Source organism: Zalophus californianus, chromosome 10 (assembly GCF_009762305.2).
Source record: "Zalophus californianus isolate mZalCal1 chromosome 10, mZalCal1.pri.v2, whole genome shotgun sequence".
Lineage (NCBI taxonomy): Eukaryota > Metazoa > Chordata > Mammalia > Carnivora > Otariidae > Zalophus > Zalophus californianus.
The window spans coordinates 1,329,003-1,353,085 of record NC_045604.1 but is presented as its reverse complement, the minus strand read 5'-3'; the positions used below and the strand labels follow the sequence as shown (position 1 = coordinate 1,353,085).

The 24,083-nt window shown below is 45.4% G+C and overlaps 1 protein-coding gene across 6 annotated transcripts in view; it reads left to right on the top strand.

The window, feature by feature from the left end:
• The window catches only part of ASH1L (ASH1 like histone lysine methyltransferase), a 195,873-nt gene extending 176,721 nt beyond the window's left edge, over window positions 1–19,152 (top strand). For all 6 annotated transcript variants that reach the window (XM_027613237.2, XM_035722526.1, XM_035722524.1 and 3 more), the window contains 15 exons: window positions 370–534; window positions 687–781; window positions 3,359–3,516; window positions 4,703–4,855; window positions 7,854–7,908; window positions 7,991–8,123; window positions 10,651–10,899; window positions 11,671–11,757; window positions 12,616–12,706; window positions 13,433–13,571; window positions 13,679–13,851; window positions 14,960–15,126; window positions 16,390–16,430; window positions 17,301–17,602; window positions 17,939–19,152. In XM_027613237.2, coding sequence (XP_027469038.1) covers window positions 370–534; window positions 687–781; window positions 3,359–3,516; window positions 4,703–4,855; window positions 7,854–7,908; window positions 7,991–8,123; window positions 10,651–10,899; window positions 11,671–11,757; window positions 12,616–12,706; window positions 13,433–13,571; window positions 13,679–13,851; window positions 14,960–15,126; window positions 16,390–16,430; window positions 17,301–17,602; window positions 17,939–18,030 — 2,100 coding nt within the window. In that variant the 3' untranslated portion in view covers window positions 18,031–19,152. The remainder of the gene's footprint in view (window positions 1–369; window positions 535–686; window positions 782–3,358; window positions 3,517–4,702; window positions 4,856–7,853; window positions 7,909–7,990; window positions 8,124–10,650; window positions 10,900–11,670; window positions 11,758–12,615; window positions 12,707–13,432; window positions 13,572–13,678; window positions 13,852–14,959; window positions 15,127–16,389; window positions 16,431–17,300; window positions 17,603–17,938) is intronic.
• Window positions 19,153–24,083: the final 4,931 nt, after the last annotated feature.

Below are 24,083 nucleotides of genomic sequence, written 5' to 3'. Positions count from 1 at the left end.
GTGCCATACACACCACAGGCCTTCTGCAAATGTTCTGGTCTGCAGCCGTTGAGAAGCGCATTGGAGAAGGCGGTTTTCCCCCCACTTGCCTAGGGTGCCAGCTCTGCTTCGTAGTCTCAGAACTCTGTAGAAGGAGGCTGCTTGGTTGTGTTTGGTCTTCATTCAGTTCTTAACTTGCCTAGGGAGGAAGTTTTCCCAAAATGTAATCTTTCCTTTCCATGGAAACATATTTATTTTATTCTCAATTATTTTCCTCTGTAAAAATTTCTTGACTCAAACTTACTGTTGGGTGTTCAGAAGCTCAGGCATTCTGTTTGAACTTGTAAGTGAGATTGCAGGCCAAAAGCAAGATTGTCTTTCCTTTCAAAGCAACTGTGTAAGTGTGGCTTTGAGAAATGTCGAGGAATCATCGGGGGCAAGAGTCAGCGCGTGAATGGACTCACCAGCAGCAAAAGCAGCCAGCCTGTGGCTACACATAAAAAGTCTGGACGGTCAAAAGAGAAGAGAAAGTCTAAGCACAAGCTGAAGAAAAGGGTGAATAATGATCTCATTCCTGGCTTTCCCTGCACAGCTGCCTAGGGGCAGTTACAGAGAGAAGGGTGACACCAGGGGGTGGTCCCAATGTTCTTCAAGGGGGTTTCTGATTGGCCCTTTCTTTCCTGCAATCCAATCCATGTGTCTTTCAGAGAGGCCACCTCTCCGAAGAACCCAGTGAAAACATCAACACTCCAACAAGATTGACCCCCCAAATACAAATGAAGCCGATGTCTAATCGAGAGAGGTAAAAAGGAGGTTTTCTTGCCTTTGTGTGATTTGCTTGTCACTTTAGAAATTACTAAACATCTGTATGGTTGAATCATTTCTCTTGTGCAGGAGGTCTTTAGCCAAGAATCGGGGGATAGATAAATTTGGATTTGGGGGGGAATACATCTTTATTTTCCCCAATTCCTAACTGAAATTTAGCATTTCCTTCAAATGTGATAATAGGCAAAATGTGTGTGTGCGCGCATGCGTGTGTAGTATTTGCAGTTTCCATGACTTTTTCACCGATGTTCACGTTTTCATATCCTGTTACAGTGTTATAAATAGCTCAAAATGCCATTTACGTGATTTCTACTTTGAAATTACTGTGGTGGTTAAACCCCCACTAGCTGCTAGATCTTGTCATGTGTTAAATTAATGTTTATTTCTATAATCACAATTTCAGGGTTTTTTAATATTCTGAAAACTGAATTTCAGGATATTTGGTTTCCTTTTAACCCTGTATATTAAAAATTAAAATTTTTAATTAATCTAAAATTTTTTAAATACTTTAAAACTTTGTTCAGAGAAGGGTGACATGGGCTTCACCAGGCTGCCAAAGGAATCCATGGCACAGAGAAGGTCAAGATTCCCTGCTTTGTTGATACATTAATAGAGCAGTAGAAAGGATCTTTAGTGATCATTTTTGCTCCTCCCTATATAGATTCAGGTAAGATTCGTCCATGTCAGAAGTAAGCGAAGTAAAGATGTATGTCCTATGTTTCAGATCATCTTAGGACATCTTCTACATCTTCCCTGACCAATGCTCCAATATCTTAGAAAGTTCATCAGCATTTATAACTTTACTGTGATTTTTGACCCCTTTTATACCGTATCACTTGAGTCATAGAAATTTTAAACTTCAGGGAAACAGAGATGATCTAGTCAAGTGGTTTTCTGCTTTGGCTGCATATTAGCCTAGGGAGCTTTTTTTTTTTTAAAGAAGATTTTGTTTATTTGAGAATGAGAGATAGACAACACGAGAGGGAAGAGGGTCAGAGGGAGAAGCAGACTCCCTGCTGAGCAGGAAGCCCGATGTGGGACTCGATCCCAGGACTCCAGGATCATGACCTGAGCCGAAGGCAGTCGCTTAACCAACTGAGCCACCCAGGCGCCCTAGCCTAGGGAGCTTTTAAAACCTCCTGCTGCCCAGGCCACACCTCAGATCACTTAAATCAGAATTTTCAGGGTGGAACCCAGGCATCAGTAGTTTATAAGGCTCCCTAGATGATTTCATTGTGACCAGGTCAAGAACTTTAAAATTGGACGAGTTTTAAATTACTGAGGCCCACAGTTTGAGACTTACCCAGTTTAGATGTGCACTAAGGTGGGGGTCAAATTATGGAATCATCAAATTGTGTAGGGCCCTTGAAGACACGCATAACTTACCTATAAGCTTGGAGGTCTATCTGGGGATACTATACCCGACATTGTTTGCCCAGGGCATATCTATCTCACATGTCTTTGCCTTTATCTGTCAGTCTAGTTCTCCTTGTTACAGCTAATCCTGAACCCATGCTTCATCTTTTTTTTTTTTTAAGATTTATTTATTTTTATTTTGAGAGAGAGAGAATGAGAGAGAGTACATGAGAGGGGGGAGGGTTAGGGGGAGAAGCAGGCTCCTTGCTGAGCAGGAAGCCCGATGCGGGACTCAATCTCGGGACTCCAGGATCATGACCTGAGCCGAAGGCAGTTGCTTAACCAACTGAGCCACCCAGGCGCCCCCCCCCTCCCCATGCTTCATCTTGCCAGCTTCATTTAGAATTTGTATATATACTCAATAAATCTCTGCCTTCAAGTCAGGCTGTTTCGGTTACCAGAATTTTTGCAGCTTTTAGGTGCTATTTGCCAGGGGAATGTTTTATGTTATATGGAGAAAAAAGAAAGATGCAAAACTAAATTATGTTTTCCCGTATATAATCTTATAGCTTAATTAACTGATAATTATTCATTTATATCATCGTAACAATGGTTTTGGGGTGCCTGGCTGGCTCAGTAGAACGTGCGACTCTTGATCTCTGGATTGTAAGTTCGAGCCCCACATTGAGTGTAGAGATTACTTAAAATAAAATTGTTAGCAGGCGCCTGGGTGGCTCAGTCGGTTAAGCGTCTGCCTTCTGCTCAAGTCATGATTCCAGGTCCTGGGATTGAGCCCCAGATCGGGCTCCCTGCTCAGCGGGGAGTCGGCTTCTCCCTCTCCCACTCCCCCTGCTTGTGTTCCCTCTCTCGCTATCAAATAAATAAATAAAGTCTTTTAAAAAAAATTTAATTTTTGAAAAATGGTTTACAGGGGCGCCTGGGTGGCTCAGTCGGTTAAGCATCTGCCTTGCCTTCAGCTCAGGTCATGATCCCAGGGTCCCGGGATCGAGCCCCATGGTGGTCTCCCTGCTCAGCAGGGAGCCTGCTTCTCCCTCTCTCTCTGCTGCTCTGCCTGCTTGTGCTCGCTCGCTCTCTGTCAAATAAATAAAATCTTTAAAAAAAAAAGTTTACATAGAATGGACATGTAATAAATGCTTATCAAATTAATGAATTAAGGAACTTCCTTCCTTCCTTACAGGAACTTTGTGTTAAAGCATCACGTGTTCTTGGTCCGAAACTGGGAGAAGATTCGGCAGAAACAAGAGGAAGTAAAGCACACCAGCGATAATCTCCACTCAGCATCATTATACACCCGCTGGAATGGCATCTGCCGAGATGACGGGAACATCAAGTCTGGTATGGCCTGGAAATGAAACGCTCCTGTTAATTCCATAATACTGTCTCAAAGTGATTATTTTAGTTGCTTTCCTTCTATTCAATGATTCTTTTTAGTCTGGATCAAAAAAGTTAAGATCCCAGTGTACAAGCAGCAGTCAGCAATCACCTGTCCATCCCAGCTGCTCCAGTTCCTGTCTGTGCTCTAGGGATTTAGGAAGAATCCCCTTCACCAGCTTCCCAAACACCACCTACAGCCTGAGAGTGTCCAGACATGCGATCGGTAGAGGGTCCTCCTACATCCCTTCCTACCTGGAAAATAACTTGCGTATGGGCAAATAGTGATGCTGCATGCAGGAAAAAATGACAGCAGTGTAAATTTGAAGACTTCTTCCCCCCACAATCAGATGAGCATTATACACACAGACCTTAGGATTTCTATTCTCTAAGCTTCTTGAGTGAGTAACGTAATGGCGCTCCTGAGTTCAGATCTGTTGTCCACTGGCCTGTCCAAGCTTCTTTTCTAACTGCAAATAGAGTGTTCAAAAACTCATGCTCCTCTTTGAGTCTTTCCTTCTTCCCCCCAGAAAGCAGAAGTGTTGTGCGTGGTGTATGAGGGAATCTGCTGTGTGCAAACTTGATCGATGTAGAAATTTGCCTTCTGTCCTGTCAGTGACTTTGACTAGCATGAGGTCTCTGGACTTACATCCCAATTAGGGCCAGTCTCCTGGTAATAACAACAAGTACTTCCTGAGTCTTTATTATAGGTCAGGGCCTGAGCTCAATACATGAAAAGCATTCCCTCATTTAACCTGCACGGTTACCTGCTAAAGGAAGCACTACCACTATTCCCCCTTTTGCAGTCAAGAAGCTGAGACACAGAGTATAAGCAACTTGGCCGAGATCGCAGAGCTAGGCAGTAGTGAAGCCAGAATTCAAACCACAAACTCATCTTGGGACGCAGGCTGGCAGCCGCTATACTGCACAGCATCTGGTCAGAGATCAGGCGCCTCTAACATGCAGCTCCAATCTCTGGTAAACTCCAGTGTTTCCTGACATTTCTTTAAGGAGGAGAGAAAGAACTGCACGATCACTAATCTACTTAATCACTTCAAGGAAAATAGAGCAAATGGCAAGAATCCATGGGGGAGGAGAGGCCACACAGTGCTCTCTTTTCCTAGAACTGATTTTCACTGTATCCTTGCAGACGTCTTCATGACCCAGTTCTCCGCCCTGCAGACAGCACGGTCAGTCCGAACAAGACGGCTGGCAGCAGCAGAGGAAAACATTGAGGTGGCACGGGCAGCCCGCCTCGCCCAAATCTTCAAAGAGATCTGTGATGGCATCATCTCCTACAAAGGTGACCACACTCACCCCAAAGGCTTTCTCCTCAGCTTTCTGTAAAAATCCTGCCATTCACCCTCATCTGAGACACCCAAGACTAAGAACAACTGACGGTTCAGGGCAAGGGATGTAGGTTTACTTCGTTCTTCCCTTTGTCGGAGTGTAGAATTCATAGGACTGGTTTTAGTCTTTGGGGAGTGTGGACAGAATCTAAATCCCTTGATCTTCTATGTTAATCTTTGGTATTTATTAGAATTTTACCATAGTTAAGTACTGTACTTAGAAATCACATTTTTTAGCTCTAGGATATAAAGAACAGATTTCTGTCTTGGATGTAATTTTCCTGAATGAGGCAGTGAATTTGCAATTTAAGGAAAAGGGTGTTAATGAACATATGATTTCAGTGTTTCTTAACCTTTTCTTTTTTTTTTTTTTAAGTAATTTCTGCACCCTATGTGGGGCTCGAACGTACAGCCCTGAGATCAAGAGTCACATGCCCCACTGACTGAGCTTTTAAAGCATTTTCATGCAGACACCTTTATCACCAGTTCTTTCCTCTTTCAAGACATCTTTAGAGTATGTGTTGTAGGTGATGGTGGGTTAGGAGAGTTTTTAACTTGGGGTAGGTAGTGTAGTAATGTATGTGACTTTTTCTGACCAAGAAATTTGGAGATGTTTAAAATGAGAGATTTTTACAAATAATTGCAGCTTTTTGCCCTCAAGTTTGGCCTATCTCTCCCTCCCTCTCCCTAGATTCTGAGTAATTTGGTTTCCCTTCCCTTTTCTTTCTCTGTCTCCTTCTTATCTCTGTACTTCAGTGGCTCTTTGCAGTTTTGTTAACCTAAGGGTATAGGGAAGAAAGGTGGAACTAGCCTGTCCTAACATGTAAAGTTTTGTGGCAGCTGATCTCTTTCCATCCTGAAAAAGTCACACTCCTCATTTGCCAACCAGGCCCATCTGATCCAATGTGAAACTATAGCCAGTATGTCTACACGTCCCTACATTTGGCATGAAATAACAGGCTTTTTCTCTCACCATAGTAAGTTGCTAGAAATCTAGTAAGGTAGCCTGTGAAGGTTCCGCAAAAAATTAAAGGTGGAAGGTCATGATCCCAGGGTCCTGGGATCAATTTCTGCATCGGGCTCCTTGCTCATCAAGGAGCCTGCTTCTCCCTCTGCCTGCCGCTCCCCCTGTTTGTGCTCTCTCTCTATCCTCTGACAAATAAAATCTTTAAGGGGAAAAAAAAAATAAAGATGGAGGGGCACCTGGGTGGCTCAGTCGGTTGAGCATCCAGTTCTTGGTTTCGGCTCAGGTCATGATGTTTTGATCTCCAGGTTGTGCGATCAAGCCCCAAGTCAGGCTCCATGCTCAGCACAGGGTCTGCTTGGGATTCTCTCTCTCCCTCTGTCTCTCCCTGCCCCGCCTCCACCCCCCCAATACTCCCTTCACTCTCTCTCTCTCAAATAAATAAGTCTTTTTTATTTTTTTAAGATTTGATTAATTTATTTGACAGAGCATGAGCAGAGGGAGGGGCAGAGGGAGAGGGAGCAGCAGGCTCCCCACTGAGCAGGGAGCCCGATGCAGAGCTCGATCCCAGAACACTGGGATCATGAGCTGAGCAAAAGGCAGATGCTTATCGACTGAGCCACCCAGGCGCCCAAATAAATAAATCTTTTAAGAAAAAAGACAGGAATACAAAAAAAATTAAAAATAGGTAGAAGTACTGTATGACCCAGTAATCACACTACTGGGTATTACCCAAAGAAGATGAAAGTATTAATTCAAAAAGATACATGCGCCCCAGTGTTTTTTGCAGCAGCATTTAGAATAGCCAAGATACAGAAGCAGCCCACGTGTCCATTCATAAATGAATAGGTAGTATATACATGCAGTGGAATATTACTTGGCCATGAAAAAGAAGGAAATCTTGCTGTTTCTAACATGGAGTGAAATAAGTCAGACAAATACCATGTGATTTCACTTGTATGTGGAATCTAAAAAGCAAAATGAGCAAATAGATTCTTAAACAGAGAGAACAAACTGGTGGTTGCTGGAGGGGATGGGTGAAATAGATGAAGGGGATTGAGAGGTACAGACTTGCAGTCACAACGTAATAAGTCCCAGAGATGAAGAGTACAGCATGGGGGTGTAGTCTGTAACACTAATAACCGTGTGGTGACACATGGTGACTGCACTTACCATGGTGAGCGTGGAGCAGTATACAGAACTGTCAGACCACAATGCTGTGCACCTGAAATTAATAGAACATTGTATGTTAACTATACTTCAATAAAAAATTAGGATTTTTTAAAGATTTTATTTATTTATTTGAGAGAGCTCGTGAGCAGGGGAAGAGCAGAGGGGGGAGAGAGAGAATCTCAGGCAGACTCTACACTGAGCACGGAGCCCACACAAGGCTCGATCTCGCAACCTTGAGATCTTCACCTGAGCTGAAACTGAGTCAGAGGCTTAACCGACTGAGCCACCAAGGCGCCCCATAAAATAGAATTTTTTAAATGAAAGTAGGTAAGGTAGCAAGTAGCCCCACAGCCTGAATTGTTTTCATAATACAAAGTAACTGTGTTACAAGAAAATGGATTCCAGAAAATATTTACAGTACTAAATTATTCATTATCTGGAGTTTAATTGAATCCAAACCAACAGAATAATATTAACTGTGGTCCATTAACAAGAACTAGAAAGTACTATTTGGATAAGACGTTCTTTGCTTTCGAAAACTTGTAGAGCAGGGAATTGTCCTCAGCAGCCTCACCGCTTCAATAATTTCCCATCTGTCGCTATTCATATTCTGGGTCATCCTGAAAGTATCTTCCCTGCCTCTAAGTACCCACATTTCTGAAAAGTCCTGCACATATCATGGTCGGGCCTCAAAAAGGCTTAGATTTTTTTTCCCCCCTAACTTCTAATTGGGGGGTTTCTACATTTTCAGTGAGGAGTTAGTACTTGCCTCTCTTGTATCACATAGTCCTTCTAAACTTTGTTTTCTTTTGCAGATTCTTCCCGTCAAGCTCTGGCAGCACCCCTACTGAACCTCCCCCCAAAGAAAAAGTAAGTTCACAAATGTGGGAATCCTGTGAGTTTTCAATCAGTGCTGAGTGTGCCAGATTGACAGCCTGGCTTTCTGCTCCAGGAATGCTGATTACTACGAGAAGATCTCCGAGCCCCTGGACCTGGCCACCATAGAGAGGCAGATCCTCACCGGCCATTACAAGACCGTGGAGGCCTTTGATGCTGACATGCTCAAGGTGTTTCGGAACGCTGAGGTACTTACACCAACTTCAAACATGGATTTAAGAAGTTTGTCTTGAGGGGGAGCTGGGCAGGGGATGGACTAGACGGGGTTGGCTAGACAGATGGGATGTGGGCTAGATGGGGGTGGACATTAAGGAGGGCCCTTGTCGTGTTGAGCACTGGATGACATACATAAGTGATGAATCACTGAATTCTCCTGAAACCAATATTACACTATAGGTTAACTAACTAGAATTTAAATAAAAACTTTAAAAAAGGGCACCTGGGTGGCTCAGTCCATTCAGCATCTGCCTTCGGCTCAGGTCATGATCCTAGGGTCCTGGGATCGAGCCCCACGTCGGGCTTCCTGCTCAGCGGGAGTCTGCTTCTCCCTCTGCCTGCCACTCCCCTTGCTCATGCTCTCTCTCTCAAATAAAATCTTTTTTAAAAATCTATTTTTTTTAAAAAGTTTGTTTTGAAGGGCACTATTCTAGAAGCTTAAGATTTTTACCTTCTATCACCCTTTATATTTCTGGCTAAGAAAGGCAACAATTTTTTTTTAAGATTTTATTCAGGGGCGCCTGGGTAGCTCAGTCGTTAAGCGTCTGCCTTCAGCTCAGATCATGGTCCCAGGGTCCTGGGATCAAGCCCCACATCGGGCTCCCTGCTCTGCGGGAAGCCTGCTTCTCCCTCTCCCGCCACCACCACAACCCCACCCCCCCGCTTGTGTTCCCTCTCTCGCTGTGTCTCTCTCTGTCAAATAAATAAATAAAATCTTAAAAAAAAAAGATTTTCATTTATTTGAGAGAGAGCACAAGCAGGGGGAGAGGCAGAGGGAGAGGGAGAAGCAGGCTCCCCGCTGAGCAGAGAGCCTGATACGGGACTCAATCCCAGGACCCTGGGATCATGACCAGCTGAAGGCAGATGCTTAACCAACTGAGCTACCCAGGTGCCCTAAAAGGCAACAGTTTTTATTGAGCACCCTTTGTGTAAGAGTTAGGTGTACTAAATATTGTGGAATCTTAAGACATTGATATGACTAGAATGAAAGGTTAAATTATACTACCTAAAAAAGAAATTTTTATAAAAACCTAATTTAGGGGATGCCTGGGTGACTCAGTCAGTTCAGCATCCGGCTCTTGGTTTCAGCTCAGGTCGTGATCTCAGGGTCATGAGTCCCACATTGGGACCATGCGCATGCACACACCCACACTCTCCCACTCACTCTTTCTCTAGTTGAATGGATAAATCTTGGGGGAAAACAACCTAATTTAGTATTGAACCTTTGTATTTACAAAATACATTTTACCATACTTAAGTCCTATCTGTAGTTTCTTTCCTCAAGACAATAAGTACATGTGAAATACACAGAATTATGTATAGTAAGTAGAAATAAATCTGGGGCGCCTGGGTGGCTCAGTCGGTTAAGCGACTGCCTTCGGCTCAGGTCATGATCCTGGAGTCCCTGGATCGAGTCCCACATCAGGGTCCCTGCTCGGCGGGGAGTCTGCTTCTCCCTCTGACCCTCCCCCCTCTCATGTGCTCTCTCTCTCATATTCTCTCTCTCAAATAAATAAAATCTTAAAAAAAAAAAAAGAAATCTGAAGGATGGAATTGAGGGGGGTTAGGTTAATGGGTGGTAGATTAGGTGAAGCTCATTGATGAGAAGGTGACCTTGAACTGATTTAAAGGAGAAGATTGAATATTGTATGGTACATAGAAAAGAGGAAGTTTTGGGGCACCTGGGCAGCTCAGATGGTTAAGCGTCTGCCTTCAGCTTGGGTCATGGTCCCAGGGTCCTGGGATCGAGCCCCACATCAGGCTCCTGGCTCAGTGGGGAGTCTGCTTCTCCCTCTCCCCCTGCTCATGCTCTATCTCTGCGTCTCAAATAAATAAAATCTTAAAGAGAGGAAGTTTTCCAGTGCTTTTGAAATACCTTGGAGAGGAATTGGAACGACAGAAGGGGCTATAAGATAAAGGAAGGTGAGGACAGAAACGAGAGAAAAACAGACAAGTAGGAGAAGAATTAGATCAGGTCCTGAATTAAAACATGTTTTTTACTGAAACCCAGCTTCCATATCCAAAGATTTAGCTCTGTCCCCAGCATCTGCCCCGGACAGAGTAAGTGCAGATGTTCTACACACTGCACTTGTGAGAGTAACTCATATTCCGCGCTCACTGGGTGTTTGAGCTGAGGCCAGTAAGGCCTGTGGCTAAGTTGAATGACAGCAGCAGAGCAAATGGGATACCATCATGCAGATTCTAATTTTTATTCATGTTAGTTGATATTTGCTGGTATTGAAAATCTGTTAACCAAAATGGGAGAACAATGAAAACCCTCCTGCCTCCTCCTGTGTGTGGGTGGGTGGGTGGGTGGGTGTGGTGTGGGTGGGTGTGTGTTTGAAGTAAGCTCTGCCCCCACCGTCGGGCTCAGACTCACCGCCCTGAGATCAGGAGTCATGGCTCCTTCGGCTGAGCCGGCCAGGTGCTCCTCTTCAGGTGTATTTTTAAGCCACGTTGAGAAGACTAAACAGGATTTCTTTCTCCTGCTCTCTTCAGAAGTACTATGGGCGTAAATCCCCAATTGGGAGAGATGTGTGCCGCTTACGGAAGACCTACTACAATGCCAGGCACGAGGCGTCAGCCCAGATCGATGAGATCGTGGGAGAGACAGCAAGTGAGGCCGACAGCAGCGAGACGTCGGCCTCCGAGAAGGAGAACGTGCAGGAGAAGGACGACGACGTGATCCGCTGCGTCTGCGGCCTGCACAAGGACGAAGGCCTCATGATCCAGTGCGACAAGTGCATGGTGAGTGCATGGTGAGGCCCGCGCGGGGCACAGGCCTTCCACAGGCCCCCACGCTTGGCTTGCAGGTTTAGGGACTTTAGCTCCCACCCCTCACTGTGCACCAGATTGCCTTTCTCCTGTTTCCCACCCCTGGCATGTTCCCCTCTCGCTTCTTTCCCACCTGTCTCTCTCTTTGCCCACTTCCCCGCTGCACACACCTCACGGCATCTTGATCGAGAAGAATGTTCCTGCGCAGGACAGGGCTCTACGCCAGAGCGGCGTCAGTGGTGCTGCATTCCGTAGCATTAATGCAGGCGCAGCGCCACGGACGAGCTCTGATGGAGGAGCGTCTGAACCTGCTACCTTACTGAACGGGAAGTGGAGCCAAGAGGGGCGGGGCAGCCAGGGCGGTCAGGAGGCGGGAATCCGGCAACAGCCCAGAGAAGCGTGGTGAAACTAAGGCCTCCACACGGCCTGGTCACTGGTGTGTGCCGCTTCGTACGCACCGTATGGTGCTGTATTCGTTCATCTTCCCGTTCTCTGTCCAGCTCGTTTCCTTTCCCACATGAATGTATGGACCAGTCAGTGTACATATGTTCAAACAGGCTCTTCTTTTCCCCCTATTTTAAGCTATTTATCTCTAATTTCTCACTCACCCACTTATCCCTTAGTTCCTGTTCGACTTTACCCTGTCCTACTGCTAATTTTTTGTTGTTGTTGTTGTTCTCAGCCCCCAGCAATTCTCTCAGTCAGTCTGAGTCTCCCCTCCCAACTGCACTCTTCTCCCCACAGGTGTGGCAGCACTGTGACTGCATGGGCGTGAACTCAGATGTGGAACACTACCTTTGTGAGCAGTGTGACCCAAGGCCTGTGGACAGAGTAAGCTGCCCTCTGGTGATACTGCGATCTACAAGTAGGAGATGTAGCACATGGTCTCTTATCTGCCCTGCTCCTGGTGCACTGAATTTCCTTTGATAAGTCACTCAACCTCTCTGGGCCTTAGTTTCTTACACTTTACACTAGGGTAATAATTCTGCCCTTTGTTTTCTCAAGTGTGTGGTCAAAGGGGAAATAAAATATTTAGAAACCTGTGGAAGGAATGGTACTATATAAACACTGTCAACTATCCATGAAAGAAGTACTCATGAAGTCCAGAAATTGAGGATACAGGTTAGTCTTAGGCCCACTTTCCAGGAGAAACAGTGGGTTGGGTAACTTGCCCAAGTTACTAAACGGGTTTTTGTCCTGGTTCTGCTGTGTTTATACGTGTGATCTTGAGCAGGTCTTCTTTATAAAGGGAAGTGTTTTAGGCAGTATTTCTTAATAGCGGTGTTGTCATTTTGAGCGGATGTTTCTGTGCTCTGAGGGATGTGCTGCGGAATGTCTGGCATCCCTGGCCCTTGGGCACTAAATGCTAGTGCTTCCCTGAGTCCTTGTGACAGTCACTGTCCCCCTCACACATTTTCATGCTTCCCAGGGGGTGCAGGAGCAGCCATATGATTAGTGCTTCATACAGTTAGTTTGGGGTCCTTGGCCTATCAGTTTTGATTTCTGCCTTCACTTTCCCAACTCAACTCCAGCTGCTTTTATCTTTGTGTACATGTGTGTTGTGTTGAAATGACTAAACAGTAAGTCTTAAATTGGTTGTGAATTCTAGGTTTATTTTCCCCCGAATGGCGCTCAGTAGGCTGGTGTAGTAGTCCCAGCCCTTATCTCTTGGCTTTCCGTTCTTACCAGGAGGTACCCATGATTCCTCGGCCCCACTATGCCCAGCCTGGCTGTGTCTACTTCATCTGTTTGCTCCGAGATGACTTATTGCTTCGTCAAGGTGTGTACACAGGAGCTGACCCTCCCTTTCTGAGTGGTGGGAGTATCTGCTTTCTGCATAATAGTTATTGTCATCACATGACCTTACATAGCAGTTGAATGTGGTTGACCCATGGACAATGCAGGGTTTAGGGGCACCAACCCCCCCCGCACAGTCAAAAATCCACATACAACTTTTTACTCCCCAGAACCTTACCTACTAATAGCCTACTGTTGACCAGAGCCTTACTGGTAATATAAATAGTCGATTAAAACATATTTTGTATGTTACATGTATTGATATATTGCATGCTTAAAATGGAGTAAGCTAGAGAAAAGAAAATGTTAAGAAAATCATAAGGTTTTTTACATTACATCTACAATACTGTACTGTATTCATTAAAAAAGAAAAAAAAATCTGCGTATAATTTCGACCTGTGCAGCTCAAACCCATGTTGTTCAAGGGTTGACAGTATAGGTTTGTGTGTCCTTGGACTTTATACATTTTCCCCTCCACCAAATAAAACTAATTTGGAGAGACCAGGATGTCATAAAGCTAATTTTAGGACTGAGAAGGAGATGGAAGACCTCCCTCATGCCATTCTCATAGTCCAGAATTGATGACCATCACTGTTAGACTGTCAGTGGTAGCTCTGTATCTGTTGTTTGTTTTAGACCTTGGGTCGGACCAGTGGACACCTCACAGAGTTCACGGAGGCATCATTTAACTTGTCCTGTGCCTTCCTAGGTGACTGCGTGTACCTGATGCGGGATAGCCGGCGCACGCCTGACGGCCACCCAGTCCGCCAATCCTACCGACTATTGTCGCACATTAACCGAGACAAACTGGACATCTTCCGCATTGAGAAGCTATGGAAGAATGAAAAGTACGTGTTGAGGTCCTCTATCTTCTTCCAGCTCTGCCCTTCCAGCACAGAGCTGAATATTGCCTAGGATCTTGCCAGTCGACTAAACCTCTCCCGTTCTTCCTTAGAGAGGAACGGTTTGCCTTTGGTCACCACTACTTCCGCCCACACGAGACCCACCACTCTCCGTCCCGCCGCTTCTATCACAACGAGCTGTTTCGGGTGCCACTCTACGAGATCATTCCCTTGGAGGCTGTGGTGGGGACCTGCTGTGTCCTGGACCTTTATACATATTGTAAAGGTAAGTGACCTGAGCTACTAAAGAAATGACCTCCTGTCCCCTATTCCTTCATCTGCAATTGCCACTCCATTCTTACTGTCTCCCAGGCTAGCTATGAAGCTTCAAAAAGCTATATTTTTTTCTTTCTTTTAGCTAGCGCTTGGTACTCAATAAACGTTTTTTTGTTTCTTTTTCTTTTTTATTTTTTTTCTTGATAATAAATGTTAATCCTCCCCCCGTTTTTTGGAGGGGTTTTTTGGTTGTTTTCTTTCTTTATTTAGTTAGCATTTCTTAATACTGTGTATTCGGCATTCTATTAGTATTGTCACAAGGCACGTTCTTCCACCCATTCCAGAATCCCAAAGGCCATCAACAACTCTGGACATTAAACAAACCCAAAAAGCACACTAGCTTTTTGAGCTCCATGGTTAACAGTGTAGGCTGTGAAGTCAGATAATCTATTTTCAAATTCCAGCCCCACCACTTTTTACCTGTGTGTCCTTGGGCAAGTTTACCTAATCTACTGGCAGTAGGGATTAGTACCTATTATAGTGTTTTGTGAAGATTAAATGAAGTATTCTGCAAAGCACATGCCCAGTTTAGGCTCACAGTGAAAGCTTAGTATGCCTAGTTGTCACCATTAGCAAGCTCGGATGCCTCACCTTCTCTGTCATAGCAAATGGTTCAGAAGAATATGTACTCTCATTTAAGCATCGGCTGCTTGGGGCTCCATGATTCTGGGGACTTCATCTCCCAGTTATAAAGTGCTCATTTCCACATGTGCTCCCCTCATTCATCCTGCCTTTCCTCTCTCCTAATATCGCCACACTCTGTGTTCCCTCACAGATTCCTGCAGCACTTGGGTGAGCTGCCTATCTGATTCCTTCCCAGCCAGTGACCCGCCCTTAGACTCTGAGATACACACACACACCTCTCTCCTTTTCCAGCGCTGCAGTCTGGGGACTCTCCTTTCTTCTGCAATCACCAGATGCCTCTCAGAATCGCTACAGTGTCCCCTCTTCAGGGTCCCACTGCCCTCCCGGTGGTATGGGCTCATCTCTGGGCAGCTCGAGCTCAAGGTGAAGCAGGGGAAGGCAGGAGAGTTCTTTAACAGTATTTGAACTCCTAGGGAGACCCAAAGGAGTGAAGGAGCAAGATGTGTACATCTGTGACTATCGGCTTGACAAGTCCGCACACTTGTTCTACAAGATCCACCGGAACCGCTATCCTGTCTGCACCAAACCCTACGCCTTTGACCACTTCCCCAAGAAGCTCACTCCCAAAAGAGATTTCTCAGTAAGTTTCCTTCCTCTTACCTGTCATGTCAGCGTAATATAGTTCATGCATGGAATTCCTAGGGTAGGAACCTTCAGGCTCTCTGCTGCTTCATGCTGTTAGTCCATCCCAAACTCTAGGAATCTGTCTCTAGTTTGGATTTTTTTTTTTTTTTTAAAGTAGGCTCCGTGCCTAGCATGGAGCCCGACATGGGGCTTGAACTCACGACCCAGAGATCAAGACCTGAGCTGAGATCAAGAGTCAGACGCCCAACTGACTGAGCCACCCAGGCGCCCCTGTGTGGGATTTTTAAACAGCATGAATACGTTGATTCTACATTTCCTGGCATGGACTGTTTCTCAGCAAGTTGTTGATGTCCGTGTTGTAGTCAGGTTTTCTTTTCTCTCTCACCTCTTTACAGTCTTAGCCCTGGAGCTCTAGTGTAGTTTTTGGTTGTGTTTTCATATCCACAATTTTAAGAAGCAGAGAATAGCAAGAACCCTGAGAAAACTTTGGTGAAAATAATTCAGGGCTTTTTCCTTATATCTCCATTTAAAATGTAAGACACCATCGTTATATAAAATGTGCAAAGTATAGAGGCATTAGGAAGAGAAAATTGTATGTCATCCCACTACCCAGAAAATAATCACTGTTAACATTTACATTTCTTGCCTTTGTCATGCGCTTTTTCTTTAAATTGTTACGAACATACTCCTCCAGGTCTTTTGTGCCGTCATCAGTCCACAGAGTCTTTGGACATCCATCCATCCATCTGTCCGTTTGTGCTAATCAAACTTTGGACTAAGCTCCTCATCCTTGACTCTGCTTTCTGTGGGCTTGTCAAAAATTGTGACCATCTTCCTGGAATGTTGAGAAACCATCTAACCAGAAAACAAACTTTATCTCCCTGTTTTTCCTATAATTGTTTTTGGATTTCTCTAAACAGTATTTATTTTATATTCTCTCTGCACACCACCAAGCCCTACCTCTCATCTAGACTTCTTTGGTCTTGCTTGCTTGGGCAACAGCTCACAGGTCAGCATTAAAGCCCCACTTGGCACTACTTAAACGTTAGGATGGGAGCCTGTCCCTCTTACTGTCATCGCAGGCTTACAAGATACCAAAACCACCGTGGCCTTACAGACTGACAGAAGGACTGACCCTCTGCCCTTAAAACACAGCCACCCAGCTCAGAAGGGCTTTAGCCCTGTGTTTTCCTCCCTGGCTCCCCAGCTCATCTGAGCCAGCTTCTGCAGCACACTTACTACTTCCCTTTCTTTTCAGCCTCATTACGTCCCAGACAACTACAAGAGGAACGGAGGGCGGTGAGTGCCCTGGGGGACGGGAGGAGAGCCCTTATATAAGGGGTTGGCCAACAACTTGAGTGGAGCAGGAGAACCAGCATCAAGGACTGGGGACTCGGTGACAGTGGCCTGCGGTGCTGGCAGTGACTCGGAAGCACTGGGTGTCAGGAGGCGCGGTCTGCCGATGGAGCTTTAGTCGGGGGCAGGGAGGGAGACTCACAAGGAGTAGAGACAGAGAAGGACAAGAAGATTTGGAACGGAACTCTAGACAGGTTCAGAAAAGTCTCCTTTTTTAAGACTTCTGCAAGCTTTTCACATTACCCCAAGATGTCTCACTTCTTGGGACCTCAGTCGAGGACCTGCTGTCAAGTAGCTGTTCAGAGCAGAGCTTTCACTGAGCTTGGTGGGCACATAGCTTTTACTTGTGCTGGTTTTGTGCATGAGAGTCTTGTTCTTGGTGAAGGAGCAGTGAAGGCTTTCCTTCCGTTTCCCTTTGGGGGGAGGGAGCGGCGGGCCGCACTGACATTGGGGCTGGCGGTGAGGGCAGAGTCAGGAAAGGCAGGCTCCTTGCAGATTCTCACTCTGGTTGGACTGCGGGCATCACAAGGTTGTGTCGGACTTCTCTGGCGGCTAGCCAGGCAGCTTGACCAGCTGTGGGATAGTGTATGGATTCCTGAAAGAAGGCGAATTGAGTTTTATAATCAGAAAATAGATTTCAGAAAAAGGTAGTGGTTTGTGCAAATTATAATACAGTGGTGACCAGAGCCAAGGCTCCTAAGAGCCAGACTCAGGATCTCAATCCAGCCTGAGGTACCGGCCCTCTCCACCCCCTCCCTCCCCTCCTGAGTGCCCTGAACAGCCTTAGTCAAAACGCCCACATCTCTCTGGCAGGTCATCCTGGAAGTCCGAGCGCCCAAAGCCACCCTTAAAAGACCTGGGCCAGGAGGATGACGCTCTGCCCTTGATTGAAGAGGTTCTGGCCAGCCAGGAGCAAGCCGCCAATGAGGTGCCCAGCCTGGAGGAATCAGAACGGGAGGGGGCCCTTGCTGAAGTCAGCGAGGGTGAAAAGAAACCAGAAGAGATTAGTCAGGAATCTCAGCCTGCCTGTACCCCTGAGGAGCGACGGCACACCCAGCGGGAACGACTCAACCAGATCTTACTCAATCTCCTTGAAAAAATCCCTGGGAAAAATGGTAAGAATGGTTTAAGATAAAGGGGAAATTAGTGAGGAAGGAGTGAAAAAGAAGAACTTAACCCTTATTGCCCAGGATAGGAAGTGTTCTGTGAAAACGTCATAGTTCTTTGATGGGCCCTGCACACACGGTTCCATCCCAGGAAGGGGGCTGTGGGCGGTGAGAGCCTCCCCCCACCCCACCCCAGGGAACTCCTCTCCTGAGGCTGGAGGAAGGCCTGAGGTGCTTAGAGGTCGGAGAAGGAGTCACTGGACTCCTGTGACCTCCTTAGAGCTCAGATCTGGAATGAGGAGTGGGAGGGTGGTGTTTGATGAGCCTCCTTGGTTCTGTTTTCAGCCATCGATGTGACCTACTTGCTGGAGGAAGGGTCAGGCAGGAAGCTGCGAAGGCGTACTTTGTTCATCCCAGAAAACAGCTTTCGGAAGTGACCCTCAAAGGAGAAGCTCGAGCATCTGCGATCAGTGGAGCTAACAGTCCTGCCTCTTGTCCCTCTGAGTGTAGACAGGGGTGGGAAGGGTCCGTCCGGCAAGGGGAAGGGGCCATGTCGTTGACATTAGGTACTTCATAAACCTTGGAGCTAGTGGAGAGGAAGGGAGTCTGTCTAAACAGTTCAGTTTAATTTGTTTTCCTCTCCACCGCTTCCCCCCGAGGGTTCGTGATGGGAGGAGGACGGAGCGCACAGGGGGCGACCGGAGCCTTGTGGTACTTTCCAGCACTCGCCCGTGCCCCCAGCTCGGGTCTTTCTGGGCCATCCTCTGGTCCCACAGACACTGCTGCCAGGCTGCTTCCTCTACCCAGGTGTCACTCCCAGTCCCTCAGGAGGGCGTCCCCACCCCACCCCACCCCTTCTCTGTGGGCTCCAAGAGCTGGCCCGGAGACCTCAAACAGAAACAGTAGCTGGGGCCTCTTTCCAGATAGATCCTTGACCGGGAAGGTTTCTCCCTCCTTTCTTGCCCAATCAGGTCAAAGTAAAACGTGAACTGACAAGTCCAAGCACTTGTGTCTGCTGCCCTTTTCCCTACCTCTCCTCCCCGGACTGTAATCCTGGAATAGGGAAGGCCCCCATGGGGTCAGAGGGCACAGGATGTACTGTCGAGATTTTCGTTTGACCCTTCATAACCTGCCAAACCTGTCTGTTTCTAACGAGAAGGCCGGGCCCCTGCCCGCATGTGTGTCGCCCCACGCTGTCGCTCGCGTGTCTGCTGTGTCGCACGAACACAGACGCCCTCGAGCCGACGCAGCACCCCCGGGGAAGCGGACTCTCCCCCCCCCACGAGTCACTACAGGCTGTTGAGCAGTGTTCGCCGGCCGGAGTATTGGTCGTGAGTGTGCGCCATCACTGTAAAACACTACGCTCGTTTTCCTCGTTACACGGTTTTCAGCGTCCACCTCCTGGAGACAGCGCCCGCCCCGCCCGCCCCGTCTCCTCCAGCCTCCTGGTGACAGCAGCAGCGGGAGGGACGGCAGGATGTCTCTTTCCTTCCCATTCTTTTGGCCAGAAGCTACCAGACGATACTGTCTCTTTAAAAATAAAATTTAAAAAGCTTTGCTTTGTTGTCTTCTCAGACATACATATGCATATACGTTTTAGATGTTCTTATAAGAGAAAAGATGGTTTTTAAATGTGCCAAGTTGTGTGTGTGTATATATATATGTATGTATGTATGTATGTATGTACATATATCTGCTGCGTGACTAGGAAGCAATACAGCAGTAAACACGTCCCGTCACTCTTCTCTAACCCCGGACCAACGCTGTCCCCACTGTACATTTCCCCTGATGATGACGACGCTCTGACTTGTTTAGGTAGAAACATTGACACCTTCCATTCCATTGAATCTTTTTTTCTTTTTCTCCTTTCTGTGTCAATCTTGAGGGAAAAAAAAACAAAAACAAAAGAGACAGGGGATGCCAAAGATCCCCTTGAGCAGAGAAAAAGCAGAATAAATATTTTATTAAAGAAAAGAGAATTAAGAAAATAGTTTGGAGTATTTTCTTACTGTAGAGAAGCACTGTACATTACGACGAGACCTGGGTATAAGATACTCACGTGTGGAGCTGGGAACGTCGCATGTCCACGCCCATTTAAGTGGTTTCTTTTGGTTTTCATTGCAGGGAGCTGGGTGGGAGGGAGGTGGGAAATAGGGGCACTTTGGGGGTCTCCTTTTAGTCAAAAAACAGGAAAACGACAAGAAAGAGATTAAAATTCAATATTTCCTTGAATAGTGTTAAACACTAAAATTTTAAAAAAGACAAAAAAAGAAAAACGAAAAAAACTTTGTAAAATATGAGAACAGAAGCAAAAGACACTACGCTCTGTCATTTTATCTTTCTTTTGTTGAAAGACTAAAAAATGTTTTTTAGACAATCAAATGTTAGGTAAGTGCAAAAACTTGTTTTTTCTTACTGGTGTAGAAATTAATGCCTTTTTTTATTTTTCGGTTATTTTATAATAATGAAATAAAAAGAACCCCCTAGCTGCCAGGCGGGTTTTGGTGTTTGAAATGCGGGGCAAAGCACTACATCACTGCAAATAGATACAGAGTTAGTCTGCATGTCTGTAGGCTGTGTGATTGCGGAAAATATAAATGCTGCTAATATATTTCCTTTTTACAAAAGCATATCTAAATAGATGATTGTTTTGATGTTAATCTTTGTAAATTATGTATTACCAATTTTAACATTGGATGTAATTGCATAAAAAGCTTGCATCTCAATCCTTGAAAGTCTAGTATTAAATGGAAAAAACTTTTCCTAACAACAGCGTGGTGAGCTTGCTGTTTTTTCCCCTTTCCTGGCCTCCATTTGTCTTCCAGGATCTCCCTCCTCCATCCTGTTTCCAGACAGATCTTTTTAAAACCACATCATCAGCATCCTGGGCCCCTGCAGGGGCACACTCACCACTGACTAGGAGATAAATCCATTTCCTCAATCTTAGGATCTTTTTGGTCGGAGCCCAGCCTAACCAACCAACAGAATAATCATTGAGCCCTCTGTCCTCTGCACACGTACACACACATCACTCATTCAGTATTCACGGACAAACCCCAGGCTTGGCCACAGTAACTTCAGGCCAGTGTGTCAGACCATTTCCATCCTAAGCAGCTTACATGTATTCAGTAATTTTCACAACAGCCGTTTTAGGTAGGTACCCAAACCCAATTTTATAGATGAGGGAACTGAAGCAACACAGAGGTTAAGTAACTTGCCCACAATCATCTAGCTAGATAATCTTCATTAGAGCCCTCTGTAGTTACTATTCCCATTTTGTAGAAATGAAAACTGAATCTCAGCAACTTGCCAGAGATCACCTAGTAACTAGTGTTGGACTCAGAATGCCAAAATCTTCATGTTCATCTGCAAATAGAAAAGTGTCAGAAATAGTGTGACCCTACTAAGGAAGATAGATTCACTCCTGCCAGCGACTGAAGGACACAACAAAATGTGGATCACCACTACAGCTCTGAGTTCAGCTGGAGTGGTTGCTCGGAAGCATCAAGACTATTGACTGCAGGGCGCCCGGGTGGCTCAGTTGGTTAAGCGACTGCCTCCGGCTCAGGTCGTGATCCTGGAGTCCCGGGATCGAGTCCCGCGTCGGGCTCCCTGCTCGGCGGGGAGTCTGCTTCTCCCTCCGACCCTCTTCCCTCTCGTGCTCTCTCTCTCTCTCATTCTCTCTCTCAAATAAGTAAATAAATAAATCTTTAAAAAAAAAAAAAAAGACTATTGACTGCATTCCCAGGATGTGAGGGTGGTTCGATACTTGCAAATCAGTCAGTGTAATACATCACATCAATAAGAGAAAGGATAAGAACCATATGATCATTTCAATAGATGCAGAAAAAGCATTTGACAAAGTACAATGTTCATGGTAACCCTCAAACAGTAGGTTTAGAGGGAACATACCTCAACATAATAAAGGCCATATGTGAAAAACCCACAACTAACATCATAATGGTGAGAAAGAGAGCTTTCCCGTAAGGTCAGGAACAAGACAGGGATGTCCACTCTCACCACTTTTATTTAATATAGTCCTGGAACTCCCAGCCACAAGCTATCAGGAAAAAGCAATAAAGGCCATCCAAATTGAAAAGGAGGAAGTAGGGACACCTGGGTGACTGAGTCAGTTAAACATCTGCCTTCGGCTCAGGTCATGATCCTGGGATCCTGGGATCGAGCCGCACATCGGGCTCCCTGCTCAGTGGATAGCCTGCTTCTCCCTCTCCCTCTGCCTGCCGCTCCCCCTGCTTGTGCTCTGTCAAATAAGTATTCAAAAAACAAGGAAGAAGTAAAACGTTCACTATTTTCAGATGACACCATACTACAAAGAACCACTTTCTTACACCATACCCTAAAGACCACCAAAAAACTACTAGAACTGGTAAATGATTTCAGTTAGGTTGCAGGATATAAAATCAGTCTCCAGAAATCTGCATTACTATATGCCAATAATGAAGCAGCAGGTAGAGAAATTAAGAAAACTACCCCCCCCAAAAAAAAATCCCATTTACAGTTGCACCAAAAATAATAAAATACTTAGGAATAAACAAAGGAGGTGAAAGACCTGTACTCTGAACACTATACTGATGAAAGAAATTGCAGATGATGCAAACAAATGGAAAGATACTCAATGGTCATAGATTGGAAGAATAAATATTGTTAAAATGTCCATACTAGGGGTGCCTCAGTGGCGCAGTCAGTTGAGCGTACAGCTCTTGGTTTTGGCTCAGGTCATGATCTCAGGGCCGTGACATGGAGCCTTGCTTTGGGCTCTGCGCTCAGCACAGAGTCTGCCTGTCTTTTCCCCCACCACCCCCTGTGCTCACTCTCTCAAATAAATACATGTTTAAATAAGAATAAAAAACAAAATGTCTATACTACCCAAAGCAATCTATAGATTTAATGCAATCCCTATCAAAATACCAACAGCATTTTTCACAACTAAATCCTAAAGTTTGTATGGAACCGCAAAAAAGACTCCGAATAGCCAAAACAATCTTGAAAAAGAAAAGCAAAATTGGAGGTATGACAATCTCAGATTTCAAATCATACCACAAAGCTGTAGTAATCAAAACAGTATGGTACTGGCACAAAAATAAAACAGAGATCAATGGAACAGAGAGCCCAGAAATGGACCTACGATTATAGGGTCAATTACTTTTTAACACAGAAGGCAAGAATATACAATGGAAAAAATATAGTCTCTCCAACAAATGGTGCTGGGAAAATTAGGACAGCCACATGCAACAGAATGAAACTGAACCACTTTCTTACACCACACACAGAAACAAATGGATTAAGGACCTAAATGTGAGAACTGAAACCATAAAAATCCTAGAAGAGAGTATAGGCAGTAAGGTCTCTGACACTGGCCACAGCCAACATTTTTCTAGATGTCTCCTGAGGCAAGAGAAACAACAGCAAAAACTATCAGGACCACGTCAAAATAAAAAGCTTCTGCACAGCAAAGGAAACAATCAACAAAACTAAAAGACAACCGACAGAATAGGAGAAGGTATTTGCAAATGACATAGCCAATAAAGGGTTCGTATCCAAAATATATAAAGAGCTATAACTCAACACCAAAAAATAATAATCAATTAAAAAATAGGCAGAAGACACGAACAGACATTTCTCCAGAGAAGACCTCCAGATGGCCAACAGATCCACAAAAACATGCTGAGCATCACTCGGCATCAGGGAAATGCAAATCAAAACCACAATGACGTACGACCTCACACTGCCAGAATGGCTAAAACCGAAAACACAAGAAACAGCAAGTGCCGGCAAGGACGTGGAGAAAAAGGAACCCTCGAGCACGGTTGATGGGAATGCAAACTAGCACAGCCACTGCGGAAAACAACATGGAGTTTCCTCAAAAAATTAAAAATAGCATTTCCATATGATCCAGTAATTCCATTATTGGATATTTACACACAGAATATGAAAAACACTTATTCGAAAAGATACATGCACCCCTATGTGTTTTATTGAGATTTTTTTTTCAGGTGATCTCCACACCCAGTGTGGGGCGTGAACCCACAACACAGAGACCAATAGCCCCACGGCCCTCCAGGAGCCCTCACCCGTTTGCTGCAGCATTATTTATAGTAGCCATATTATGAAAGCAGCGCAAGTGTCCCTTTTTTTTTTTAAAGATTTTATTTATTTATTTGACAGAGAGAGACACAGCGAGAGAGGGAGCACAAGCAGGGGGAGTGGGAGAGGGAGAAGCAGGCTCCCCGCGGAGCAGGCAGCCCGATGCGGGGCTCGATCCCAGGACCCCGGGACCGTGACCTGAACCGAAGGCAGACGCTCAACGACTGAGCCACCCGGGCGCCCCGCAAGTGTCCCTTGATAAATGAATGAAGTTGTACACACACACAATGGAGTATTACTCAGCTCTAAAAAAGAATGAAATCTGGCCATTTGCAACAACATGGTTGGGTCTAGAGGGTATGATGCTATGAGAAATAAGTCAAAG